Source organism: Cladophialophora carrionii, assembly GCF_000365165.1.
Source record: "Cladophialophora carrionii CBS 160.54 unplaced genomic scaffold supercont1.2, whole genome shotgun sequence".
In the NCBI taxonomy this organism is placed as follows: domain Eukaryota; kingdom Fungi; phylum Ascomycota; class Eurotiomycetes; order Chaetothyriales; family Herpotrichiellaceae; genus Cladophialophora; species Cladophialophora carrionii.
The window spans coordinates 879,437-892,586 of NW_008481827.1; the positions used below are offsets into that span (position 1 = coordinate 879,437).

At 54.4% G+C, this 13,150-nt stretch overlaps 4 protein-coding genes across 4 annotated transcripts; 3 read left to right on the forward strand and 1 right to left on the reverse strand.

Annotated features, from left to right (window-relative positions):
• Positions 1 to 2,445: 2,445 nt before the first annotated feature.
• On the forward strand, positions 2,446 to 3,784 carry G647_02377 (uncharacterized protein; the record flags this gene model as incomplete). The annotated part of the gene is made up of 2 exons (XM_008726726.1): positions 2,446 to 2,888; positions 2,944 to 3,784. 2 exons carry the CDS (start codon positions 2,446 to 2,448, stop codon positions 3,782 to 3,784), a joined length of 1,284 nt encoding a protein of 427 aa, XP_008724948.1.
• Positions 3,785 to 5,379: 1,595 nt separating this feature from the next.
• On the forward strand, positions 5,380 to 6,717 carry G647_02378 (uncharacterized protein; the record flags this gene model as incomplete). The annotated part of the gene is made up of 1 exon (XM_008726727.1): positions 5,380 to 6,717. One exon carries the CDS (start codon positions 5,380 to 5,382, stop codon positions 6,715 to 6,717), a length of 1,338 nt encoding a protein of 445 aa, XP_008724949.1.
• A 115-nt stretch (positions 6,718 to 6,832) lies between these two features.
• Positions 6,833 to 10,858, reverse strand: G647_02379 (urea carboxylase; the record flags this gene model as incomplete). The annotated part of the gene is made up of 5 exons (XM_008726728.1): positions 6,833 to 7,080; positions 7,157 to 7,733; positions 7,779 to 8,596; positions 8,681 to 10,310; positions 10,394 to 10,858. The coding sequence occupies 5 exons, from the start codon at positions 10,856 to 10,858 to the stop codon at positions 6,833 to 6,835; spliced, it is 3,738 nt and encodes a 1,245-aa protein (XP_008724950.1).
• Positions 10,859 to 11,371: 513 nt separating this feature from the next.
• Positions 11,372 to 12,373, forward strand: G647_02380 (lactam utilization protein lamB; the record flags this gene model as incomplete). Its single annotated transcript, XM_008726729.1, has 4 exons — positions 11,372 to 11,428; positions 11,491 to 11,502; positions 11,609 to 11,768; positions 11,835 to 12,373. 4 exons carry the CDS (start codon positions 11,372 to 11,374, stop codon positions 12,371 to 12,373), a joined length of 768 nt encoding a protein of 255 aa, XP_008724951.1.
• Positions 12,374 to 13,150: the final 777 nt, after the last annotated feature.

Consider the following 13,150-nt stretch of genomic DNA (forward strand, 5'->3'; position numbering starts at 1 on the left):
AAGTGGAGGAAGCGGCCGCAAAGTCTAATCTTTTTATTTCTTTGTTGCTGACATTTCGTGTCTGCGTCAATGGTGAGGTTCAATCGAGTAGATGCGATTAGGAGGGGAACGCAGCTCACGGTCCGCTGAAGCAATTGGGCGACTCCTGCGCTGGCACAAAGCGTCGAGGACAAGATGCGGTGGCAAAATCGCCCAATATGCATCGTTCAGGTCGCGTCTCTTGCACTACCGAATCAGGAAGAAGGGCATCATTCGGCGTCGCCCAGAGCAACAAGCTCGCGTGTGCAGCGCTCGCATATTCTCATCAGCTCTGGAAAACCAATCGGTCTAATTGAGGTGCGTCTCGATATGGTGCTAGTGCATCTGCGTCGAGTGTGAGGTGTCGAGTCAAGCGCCGTCCAGAAATGGATATTTTTGGGCCAACTCGTGTGTGGGCGGGCAAAATAAAAAAAAAATATCCTGACGCAATGGAGGGGCAGACGCTCGCTGATTGGCGGAGAGCTGGTCATGGTCGACCAACCCCTGAAGCCCGCAGCAAAGTTGCATCAAGTGCATCCAGGCGCGTCCGGTGTGAAACTCTCAACTCAAGCAAGCCCTGCAAAAACGTGCCGCACCTATTGCGAGTGGTCAATTGAGTCATCGCAGGTTGTCTTCTCTCCAACGTTCTTCCACACCACCATTTTGATCACAAGTGCTTACTCCTGGTGCGTGAATGAGTCTTGGCTGTTGCTGATAACTGCTATTACAACTGGTGGGTGACGGTCCGATACTGTCGGATGGATTAGTGAGGCGTGTGCGAGTATGTGGTGAGATGCAGGTGAACGTGTCAGTGTCATGCAGTTCGCGGTTACGAGGTTGGCCAAGTATCAATATTCTCCTGACAGGGCGCGCAAACCGGCCTCGGGCAGCGGCCTGACTTTGCCCTTCGGTTCGCCGACATTTCAGACAGGCCGTGTTCATTGATCTCTTGAGACAGCGAATATCACACCACATATGTCTCGTTCGAATGGCGCAGTTGCCGTGTTGAATGCAGCAGGCGCCGGCTTGGTACCTGTCCCCTTTCTCGGAATCGGCGATGGCTGAACTATCTGGATAATCGTGAATCTCGAATCACCTCGTCGGATGAAGACTGGGAGAGGGTTCCGGAGCCGATTTGGATATGAGCGACCACCACCACGTAACAGGTGGAGGTTTGCAACACGACGGATTGGGAGACTTGACAAGTGACTGGCGTCGGGCAGTCGTTGTTGAAAAGTCTGGCAAGTGCATCCGCGAAGTCAGCGATCAGGTTTTAGATCGCGAACAGGCAGGTCAAGCGTTGTGCTTGCCTCAATCATGCTAGCCGGGCCCCGAGTGGACATGCTGTGGATAAAGAATAACCCCGGTTGCACCTTGGTGACTGGTCGAGCTTCGCCCGGTGGGCTCTTCGGATCTCTTTCCACGGAACTGAGTGCAGGCGCGGGACCCATTAAACCCAATTATTCGGACCATCGCCTCCAGGCATCGCGAGCGCCATTTTCTAGGTAGGATTGCAGACCCTTAGGTATCCATCACAGCGCCCACGAGATTTTTCGTTAAGCTGCTAATCTCATGTTGACATCTGCTCTCCTCTTTTCTTCGGCTTCACTTTTGCTTCACGGCCTTCTCAAGCTTCCACTCTGGACCTCGTTGTCTTCAACTTGCTGCCAGTCGACGTAGCGCACGTCTTCCTGTATTCTAGAGCGTCTTTCGCCTGATCCACCTGCTCCTTTCAGCAACCTTCTCACGCGACCCCAACCCCGACCAAATAGTTCGGACCCTGAAACTCTGCTCGCATCAGGCTACCATCACCGCATCTTTGAACCTTTTGCGCAGACAGATCAAGCCGCTGTCAAGATCCATACACCAAAGGGAACACATCACATTTGTGTCTGTGATCTACCAACCGTGCTGTTGGCATTGCTTACCGCCGTTTGCCCCAACACCAGTCGACTGGTCGGCGAAAGATCTCTGGACGCAAGGAGGCGAAGACGCAGCCAGTGAAGCTGATCCCTGCTCCATCCTGAGAGTTCTCATTGCTCCACGATCCGGCACCTTGCATTGCAGCCACGCATTCCAGCTGCCTTGATCCTCCAATCGCGCCCCTGGGCTGCACGTACCCATCTGTCTAAACACTGCCCGTCCGTCACATCTTTCGCCCTCCCTTGTCCAGCACTACGCAGCACTAGTCCATCCTTCGACTGGTGTCGCCGCAGCCTGAATCATCATTCCGCCATTCGACTATTCCACCATCCCAAAAACGATAATTCCCTACCTTGGGAGTCTTCCAGGTTACAGAACTCCGTTCGCTTGTGTACACAGGGCTTTCATCTACCCTCTTATCCGCTGTCGTGCCTCCTGTTGTTATACAACGTCTCGACGACAACGTTCCCTCCATCCGGGCCCGACACATGACAGTATCTCACCATGCCTTACAACACCCGTCGGAAATCGCTCTCTTTGCCTTCGCTGGGCATTCATCTGCCTAACGGGTCTCGCGCACACCGCCCATCCCCCAAGACTCCTACACCACCCGCTGAGTCCACTACTTCTCCTTCACATCCAGCGAAGAAGCTGAAGCGTTCTCACGATGGCGATGAACCTCTCTCACCTGTCTCCTCGCCACGCTCCAAGGCTGGCTCGCCCTCGATCGACCATTCAGCGGCAACTATAGTATCCCGAGCCGCAGCCGGATACACTCCTCCTGCATCTCCAAAGCTCGGTGCGCCAGGCCGGAAAGTTGACACAGACGGCATCAACGACGACATTGTCATCGCTGTGATCGAGCAGCTGGAAAAGACAGGGAATCGACCACACCTCATCAAAGATCTTGCTACAATATTGGCATCGACCAACACCAGTATTGCCCAGTAAGTTCTCCGTAATCAATCACCGGAAAGCAATGTACTAACGTGTCTGTCACAGCTCTGCTAATCCAGCTGCATTATTGTCATCCCGCCTCAGCCTATACCTCAAGCGGTCATGGACTGCTTTGTCGCCGTGCCCGTTGGCGAAGGAGCTGATACCGGTCCACCCCCGGAAAGTCTTCTTCTTCCTCACCACCCAACCACGAATGCCTTTGCCCTCCTCATCAGACGACATCTTACCGCCGCCCCTTTTATCAATCAAGGACATCACCCCTAGTGTCTCGGATCAAAGCCAAGGTGATGATGAAATGGACTTCGACCGGCGAGATCGAGCTCGCCTGTCTCCCAGCCCAGAGGTGGAGCTATACTCACCTGACCTGGATCATGATGACCCCATGGAGCTCCCAACACCGGGAGAGCACTTCAGTGCCCGGAGCAGTCTGAACCCGGATGGCACTCCTGACGTTCGTCGCAAATCCAACCGGGCACCGAGCCCACCGCTGGAGGATGACGAGCGGGGCTTCACAGAGACCGCAACTGCTGTTCGGGCTCGTGGTATGAGCCTGCACAATCCCACTGTCCAGGCCTCGATAGAACTGAATGAGAAGCCTCAGGGCGCTGAAGTCTCAGAAGAAACCCCAGAGCAGCGCCAAAAACGTGATCGGGAACTCGGCTTGGCTCTGTTTGGTCATGCGCACCAAGCTCTTCACATCCCTGAGCAGAAGGTGTTGGCAAGCAGCCCAATGATGCAGGCTAAACCTGACCATCATGCCAGCGTGACCAAGGTAAACTTGTCACTCGATCTGGATGATATCGAGATGGGAGTGGCCTCTTGGAGTATGATGAGCCCTGAACAGATCGATGTCGAGGATCTCGATGAGATGTTCGTGGGGTTCTAAGCGACCACTGTCAAGGCTTTGGCGGAATTTGTGATTTCCTGCTACCTCTCTACTCTGAACTCTATCCCTGCCATCTCCACTGTATTGCATCTGTGCTGGTTAGCGATTGTTTTACCATCGACCCTGGGCATCTTCGACCGTCATGCTGGTACTCTCGGGTTCTTCTTGCATTGTTTGCAGCGACATGGAAGACTTTGTTCGTTTAGGACCATGTCTTTACGAGAAAGACGAGATTTGTAGCATTAGAGACGCTTGTTGGCTGATAGAGGCGAAAGGCTCGTTTGGCCAAGTTGATACTTGCTCCGGAGGATCAAAGAACACGTGTATTATCTGAAAACCAAGAGACTTTTCTCTAATTGGCCAAGAAATCCCCGTGAGCTTCGTCGTCGAGGTATTGAATTAAACCTGTCAGTCCACTTCTGGAGTCGGCTGCTTGGTGTGATATGCGGGCCGCTGTCTGTGTACTCGGAGAGGAGCACAACAAGAGCTCTCGACTTGGCATGTTTGCTGCATGGCATATGTTTCATTCCGCCGAACACATCGACGGCGGAATTACGCGAAAGGAAACCAATGGAGGATCGATAGTGGGAGCGCGGTAAGGGCTGTCTGCATCTTCTTCACCTCTCAAAGGGTATGAGTAATTTATCTATCCCTGAAGTCGTCAAATGAAACTTAGCGCAAACGAATGCAAAGTATAAGCGGCGGCCGCTCTTTCTTGCTCATCGGAGAGTTTCTAACCTGTTTTCAGCATGGTCTAGGTGTTGGAGAGTATATTCTTTACGTTGTTGTATTGGGTGTGTAGAGCAGCGGGGACCACATGGTGTGTTTCGTCAGACGACTTTTGTGATAAAGAGAGTAGGTTCTTCCAATGCTCATCTTGAGCGATGGGGGTGTTTCTTTGCAGAGCTGTACGGCTCCGTCCACCGCGCGATCTTGGATACCTCTTCGGACAAGTTCGGTGACAGCGTCGCTCGTCGAATTGCTGGATTCAACAGGTCCCTTCTGGTTCTGTCAAGAGATCTGTCACACCTCGAATTGAGCTTGAGGGCACCAAGCACGGCGCCGTTGAATGAACGGCATATCGAGGTGCATCCATTGAGGCGAGAGCTTGCTATGTCAGACCGGAAAAGAGTCTTCACTCTGAACTGCTTATGACTGTGTCGCCTCAATACACAGTACATACTCCGTAGTAGTTTGAGCATCCACGGGCGACGGCTTCAGGTTATGGGGTTCAACACAGAACAGACTCGATTGATCTCTCGTAGCCAATCACGTCAGTTTGAAATGGCACTAGGCCAAGTATAGCTTAGTCCAGGTCACGCCCCCCTTCGGCACCGACGCGTTTCTTGCCTTCAAGCAAATGAACAATCCCAGTGCCTTTCCCCCCTCACATTTCACTGTGAAGGGACTTCGTAAAGGAACTATTGCTTTGAATGAAGCAATTCAGCTAGCTTCTCGCTGGCTACCAATCTAGGATGAATCCGTGAATGTCGGTGCCAGGACTTCGTCAGCGCGACGCAAGGTGACTGCGCTTACAGAACACGTCTTTTGCGAGCGGTCCACCTATGGAGGAACCATCACAGGCACTCTTGCATATGGCCTCTGAGTTCGACCCCGCCTATGTCCAGGAAGCGTCGGAAGGTCGCCGTACCACCAGTACAGTCTTGTCCTTGACAACGGGGACTGGCTACAGCGTGTACAAATCCACAATCATACCCGCGATCAAGAGGGCGGAACGAGAAGTCATACTTGTGACTTGCTTCTGGGCGGCGTCGGTCACGCGGGATCTGATTAACGAGGCTCTGGTACATCTCTCGGAGAAGGGCCTATCTTCCTCCAAGAAGATATCAGTACGCATATGTTTCTCTTCTGCATCCCTGGCGCGGAATATGCTCCTACCGACACCGAAGGAGGGCCAACACTATCCATCTTCGTCGTGGAAGAAGATAGGTTTGCCGCGGCCAGAAGAGCTCAAAGGTCTCAACATGCGGGTCAGCCGTAAGTTTTTTTGGCCGTTCGGCATCATCCACTCAAAGTATGTTGTGGTGGACCGGGAGTTGGCCATCTTCCCGTCCTGCAATGTGTCGTGGGAGAGGTGGTTTGAAGTGGCTGTCTCCTGCAGGGGTTCCGTAGTTGGGCACTTATTATCGTTTCACGGGGTGTTTTGGGACGACGAGCTGTCGGTGGCAGCAGCCTCTGAAGGTGCTGCAGAGGATGGCGCGCACGAACCTACTGCTACTTCTACTGGTACCGGTGGTGGTAGCAACTCGACTCCGAACCACGTTATACCCGCCCCGACCACGCTCTTGCCGTCACCTCATACGCCATCTCTGCTTCCGAATCACCTGCAACTGCAGACCCTCGCCGGCCACTGCCCTTGCCTGCCAGCTACGACGTCCACGCCAGCTTTCCACCCAACCCCACTCTTGCGGACCACATTTCACTTGCTGGCCACGGCACAATCCAGCATCATTTTGCTCACCCCAAATCTCACGGAGCCGACCGTTGTTGACCTCCTGCTGCAAGCTCTTGCGCGTGGGGTCAGTGTACGGGTTTGGACAAACCGCACGCTTATGACAATGGAGCAGCTGGTAACTGCCGGCACGACCACTCCGGCATCCATCCAGAGACTCAGAAGACGCGCAGAACAGATGGAAAGCGATGGTCGTCTGGAGGTGTCGTACTTTGACAGCGACGATGGTCCGGGTACACAACACCCTGTCTTGCGCGAGATTGAGCAGTACCGAGACACAGTCCCCATCAAGCTACATGCCAAAGTGACGATAGTTGACGGCGAGAAGATATTGTTAGGAAGTGGAAACATGGATGCTGCGAGCTGGAAGACGAGCCAAGAGCTCGGGATCATGATTGAGAGTCCTGCCGTGGTCGACGAGTTCATGAAACTGTGGAAGTATGACAAGCTTGGAGTATGACATTGGGTCTGGAAGGCGGTATCCCACAATCTGCATTGCACCAACTCGAATTCCCAGCAGCGGTGGCCTACCCTCCTACCCAGGAGGGCGACTTGTTGACCAGCATATATTACATTCATGCCTTTGTCCCCGGTCGGCGAAGAAGCATGAGCGGCTTCCCTGCCGAGACCACATCGTTCGGTTTGACGAGGAGTTTCTCCACAATTGCGCCCTCCATACTTTGTTCGGCTTTGACGGGAATTTCCAACTTCATGGCCTCTAAGATGGAAACGACCTGCTCGAGTTTGACGGCATCACCTTCCCTGACTTCCACTTTCCATACATTGGCGTTCAAGGGTGCTTCCACAGCAATGATATCCGGATCTGCAGAAAGTTAGGTCATGCGGCGCAATGGACGGAACGAGTACTGAGGAGGGCAAGTGGGTTGGAGGGGACAAACCGTGCATCAACTCTTCAACCGTGTCCATGCTAATCTTGCCGGCTTCCTTCTCCTTGTTCCATTTCTCGAGAAGTTCCTTCTCCAGCTTGTCCATTTCAGCCTGGGCTTTCCGCTGTTTGGCACGGATCTGCTCGACCTCGTCCTTTGTGTCTCTCAACAGCTTGTTATGTTCCTTCATGTCAAACTCAGTGTCCTCGTACTGATACTCGTACCGGCCACTGCGGAAGACTGCCATCATCGCTTCGTATTCGTCCTCGGTGACCTCATAGAAGGTGATCTGGTCAAAGTCCTCGAAAAGCCACGGTCTTTCGGAAGTATAACCCTTCTTAAAGCCAAGAATGTCCGCGCCGGGGATGGAGAGGCCCGTGTTCATGTACCCGCCGGGAGATTCGACGTTGTACAATGCCATGCAGGAGCCGCCCCACCCGACTTGGCCTTCCGGAGTGTGCACGCGAGAGGGATTCATCTTCGGGCACTGAATCCGCTGTCGAGGATCGATAGGCAGAGCGATTGGCAGAGCGACGAAGAAGCCGACAGCGACCACCATCAGCGACGACTTGGTGTAGATGTCACGAAGCTACCGAGCATCAGCAGCTGCAACCCACTCAGAAAGACCGCTTACCTGTTGCATGGAAAAGGCATTATTCTTGGCCACAAATTCCATCGGGTCAGGGAGATATGAAGCGTACGGTCGCTGCGTCTCCATATATCTCTGCAAGCTCTCCTTCTGCCTCTTGCTCTCGAAGGTAATCGGGAGTTTGTACTTGCGGCTCGGAAACTTGGCTTCACTCAGGTCGCCCAGTTCAGTCTCGAGCTTCAGCAAATGATCCAGCATGGTCTGCCGGGGCACCTTTGTGGAATCATAGTAGAGCATGAGGGAATTGCCGCACGCCATGCCGGTATGGAGCGCGCCATTTGTGAACGAAACCTCTCCAGTCGACTCTCGAAGCTTACGATACAGCGCAACCGCACGGCATCGGTAATTCAGATCGAATGAGCCGTGGCCGTAGTCGATCAGAATGAAGTCATCAGCACCCTGCCTGTACGAGACCAGGGGCTGATGCTTTCCCGAGTCTTCTTGAATTTGATGGATGATCGCAGGCTCCCAGCCCTTGTTGTGCACCGAGCCGGGGAATTCGTCATACTTCAAGGGAGCCACGTCCTCGAACTTCGATTTCCCATTACAGCATTCGTGGACCGCGCCGAGGAATGTTTCAACCTCTTTTCGCTTGGCCATGGCGTCCTGGTACGACACCCGCTGGAACTTCAACTTGTTGCCAGCTTTCATCTGCCCCAAGCGCCAATAGTCGGCTTTAATGATTGTGGTCGCCGAGACAAAGCCACCAAAGTCCGGAGCATCGATGGGGAACAGACACGGGTCGTCTCCTGTCCAATTCACCGTGCCGATGGGGTAGCCGTACTCGATCACGTTGCTAGGATCTGAGGGTATACGTGAGCCTGGACGGAAGTCGACCGTAAAACGCTATGTTGTATGATGGAGGTTTTTGGGAAGAAAATACTCACGAGCGCCGCCTTCGCCACCATCAGGCCTCGCCCATTTGGGCTTTGGGCCTATGAGGCGTATTCCTCCTCGCGCGGCATTGTGCGAGATCGTCCAGGTGGTGTCGTAGAACTCCTCGATGGATTCGGAGGTGATGAAGCCTTCGTCGTATGGACCGGGCATGGCGAAAAGGTCCCATTCTGTGGGGTACGATGGGATCAAATTGTCGGGTAGCTTCAACTCGCCACTGATCTTGGGGAGGTCTTTGGTAATGGTCAGGAGGTCTCCCGCAGCGAGGGCTCTCCCCTGATAGCCACCCACGCCGGTCATGGGGGCTGTTGACTTGGACCCGAACCACGTTGCGATACTGGGTAATCCTCCGTGAATCGCTAGGTACGACCTGCAGCCCCCGCCTGTGGTTTTGCCGATGGTCAATCGCTGGCCGGCTTCGACCGTCAGCCGCGTCCACATGGGCATATCCCTGCCATCTAATTTGACTTCCATGGGGGCTCCGCAGATAGCAATAATGGCCGCGCCCAGAAACTTCAGATCCGGTCCGCTCAAGGTGATCTCCATGCCTTCCTTGCCGGGAGGGTTTCCCACCAGAGCGTTCGCTATCCGGAATGCAAGCGGATCCATGGGTCCTGAATGGGAGAACCCTTTCCCAATGGTAGGGCGGCCAGGCCAGTCTTCTACCAGAGTGTATGCGCCGCCTTGGAGGACGTCTATTGCCGAAGGCTGATACTTGAAGGAATCCAAGAACTTGGTCATTGTCCTGCCGGACTTGAAGGTCTCGTCCTTCAGGATGCTTGCGAGGAAGTCCATGTTGGTGGGTGGCCCGAAGATCTTCGACCCGTCCAGCATTTCGGCCATCAATCGGATGGATTCGGCCCTCTCCGATGCATGCACCATGACTTTGGCGAGCAGGGGATCGTAGAACGAAGTCACCTTCGTGCCGGTGTGGATCCATCCGTCGATGCGACATCCAGGCACTTCCTTCCACGAGACGTGCTGCAACGTGCCCGGCGAGGGTGCGTAGTCTTTGGCTGGGTTTTCGGCATATACGCGCACTTCGATCGCCGCGCCGGACGGACCCTCGGGCTGTAACTTCCGCAGATAGTCACCATCAAGCCCGCCTGAGCCTGAAAGCTGTGCGTCAGCTTGCTTCAGCATCAGCTCGACCAGGTCGACACCGTAGCACATCTCCGTGATGCCGTGCTCGACCTGCAACCGCGTGTTCATCTCCAAGAAGAAGAAATCCCCCGACTCGTCGTCGACAAGGTATTCAATGGTTCCGGCGGAGCCGTACTTGATAGACTCGGCCAACCGGACAGCCGCGCCACCCAGCTTCGCGCGCAGCTCTGGATGTTTGACGACAAAAGGGCTGGGGCATTCTTCCACTACTTTCTGGTGTCGACGCTGGATGGAGCATTCGCGCTCGCCGAAATGGATCGCCTGGCCCTGGCCATTGCCAAAGACTTGGACTTCAATGTGATGGGACGAGGGATAGAACTTCTCAATGAACAGACCGGAGTTCTTGAACAGCGTCTCGCCACGAGACTGCACGGTTTTAAATGATTCTCGGACTTCCTCCTCGCTGTTGCATGTCAACAGGCCCATCCCACCCCCTCCTGCCGTTGCCTTCAACATGACCTGAAGCAGTGTCAGAACCGTCCGGGCTTTTTCTTCTGGTCTGTACAAGGGTAAATGAGCAAGGTGTGCTCAAGGCTCTTTACCGGAAATCCCAATTTCTTCGCCTCCCCGACGGCCTCATCCTCCGACTGTACTAGACCTCGCGTCCCAGGCACGATCGGAACGTCCGCTTTGGCGGCGAGCTCGCGGGCCGTGTGCTTGATCCCGAAGTCGTCGATGCACTTCGAGCTCGGACCCACGAATACCATCCCCGCCTCCGAGACCTGTCGGGCGAAATCCGTGTTTTCGGATAGGAAGCCATAGCCTGGAATGACGGCGTCTGCTCCCTTGGATTTGGCGATCCTCACGATCTGCTCGCCGTCGATGTAGCCTTTTGCGTCCGGGCCCGAGAGAAGGACCGCCTCGTCCGCGGCGCCAACATGTGCCGACGCAGCGTCAGCGCCCGTGTAGATGGAGATGGTCTTGACGCCGAGTTTTCGAGCGGTCTTGCATATCCGGACCGCGATCTCTCCCCGATTCGCGACCAGCAGTGTCTTCAACTTCTGCATCCTGGCTCGGTGGTGATGTGGTGAGGTGATGAAGTGATATGGACAGCTTTCGCATGGACGGCCGCCGACGAGCAGGTCAGCCGGTTGGAAGTCGAAAGGGTCATTGGCATTATCAAGATATTTCCTGGGCGAACCTTGATATCAGTCGAGCCACCTGCGGTCATTGGACATGATTGCAGGGATTTCCCGATGCGTGTGCATAATGCGTGATGAAGAGCGGGGAGCGCGAGTCTATCACTCCACCCCCCTCCCTCGACTCGTTCTTCTCCGCTATCAGAGTGACGTATGGCACGGATGTCTTCGCTCTTTAATATACTGGGCATTTCCTGTGAGCCGAGGGCAGGCCCAGTGCACGAGGAAGGAAGTGATCCGATCTGTATTATCGAGTTGTTAGCTTTAACCGTTGGAGTTGCCCTTGGAAGTGACGCCGCTGGCTAGTACGCTTCGCCCTCCCCAGAATATTGGTAGTTCGTCTACACATACAGACGTCGGACGTCCATACCGGAACCCAAGATGGCACCACCGCCAATCAAACACAAAGCCCTACTCAATGTGGATTTGGGAGAGGCTGTAAGTCATCGACATGTCCTGAGTTGTCGCTGACCCGAACTGTATATTTGACGAGAGGATAGTACGGAAACTATGTGAGTTCTCCAAGACGGTACTGTGTTTGCCGGCGTTGTGCATTGTCTCGTCGGCAGCGGTGACACCGGTGCTTGGTACCTGTTACAGACTAACGGGGCATTGCAGGTCTGTGGCCCCGACCTGGAACTCCTACCGCTCATCGACCATGCCAATGTCGCGTGCGGCTTTCATGCCGGTGATCCCTTGATAATGCAGGAAACCGTGCGGAACTGCAAGAAGCATAACATCAAGGTCGGGGCACATCCGGGGCTGCCGGACATACAAGGTAAGAAACCGGTCTGGCTGGCTGGCTCGCAAGGTTTTGCTTTCGACGCCCTACTGACCATGCAAGGCTTCGGCCGGCGCGAAATCAAAATGGCCCCAGAGGAATTGACCGCCATAACGATCTACCAAGTGGGAGCCTTGAAAGGCTTCCTGGACAGAGAAGGCGTGCCCCTTCATCACGTCAAGCCGCACGGCGTCCTGTACGGGATGATGTGCCGGGATTATGAAACCGCAAAAGCCGTGATGGAGGGCATCCCGAAAGGCACGCCGGTCTTCGGCCTGGCAGGGACGAACATGGAGAAGGCGGCCAACGATCTCGGCATCCCCTTCTGGGCCGAAATGTACGGCGACGTAAAGTACTCGAACGACGGCATGCTGGTCATCGACCGGAAGAAGAAGCCATGGGACCTGGAAGATGTGAGGAAACATGTCAGCCAGCAGCTCAACTCGCAGTCCGTGACCGCCACGGACGGGAGCACCGTCCAGCTGCCTGTGAAGGACTACCCGATCTCCATCTGTTGCCATTCAGACTCGCCCGGGTGTCTGGGAATCATCAAGACGACAAAGGAGGTGATCGATGAGTTTAATAGGGAACACGGCCGATAAGATGAGATGAGATGAGGGAAGGGAATTGTATTTGCTTCTCCATTCCAATAGCCGGGTTGACAGCCGACAGCCTGCCTGTCTGCGCCGCTGGGCATAGGTGCCGTCGTACAGAGCGACCATGAATGGCAGTAGTTGGATTTTTTGCCCACATATACTCGGTAGACCCTTGCTCCCAATACCAAACACCAGACGCGGTAGATATGTGGACTGGCGCGTCTTGGGCACTGTGTCTCTGCAGTCGAGGTTTCCTGAGCCAATGTGCGCGAGTGGACTTTGCTGGAGCGACATGCGGTGACAGACTTCCCTCAAGTTGTTGCAGGCAGTTGTCTGATCGATTATGGCCAAACTTTGAAGATCCTGCGAAGCCGATAGCCCTATAGACAATGTGACGTGCTGTGAGAAGTCCGTAGCTACGGAGAACAGAAATATGTGACGCGAAGCAGACAGGGTACGCGTCCAGCAGGACATGAATGTTATTGCTGAGGGAAGTGTCAAGACGGCCGCTAAGCCAAACACAGAACATAGAGCGGCCACAAATAAATACATGGATATATTCTATTACAGCGGGAATTTCCCCAACAATCAGTGATCCGAACTGGTAAGATTCACTTCAACACCAAGTTCGCATTAGCGATAACTAACAGCCACATAGGTGTAGAGGTTAGTCTAATCAAAGCCTACCGCGGTAGCATCGATCACTAACCTACCCTCTCAGGTAACATTTGTCGCTCTCATCCTTGGAATGAAGGCGCCGACACGCCCGGGGTTCGATTCCGT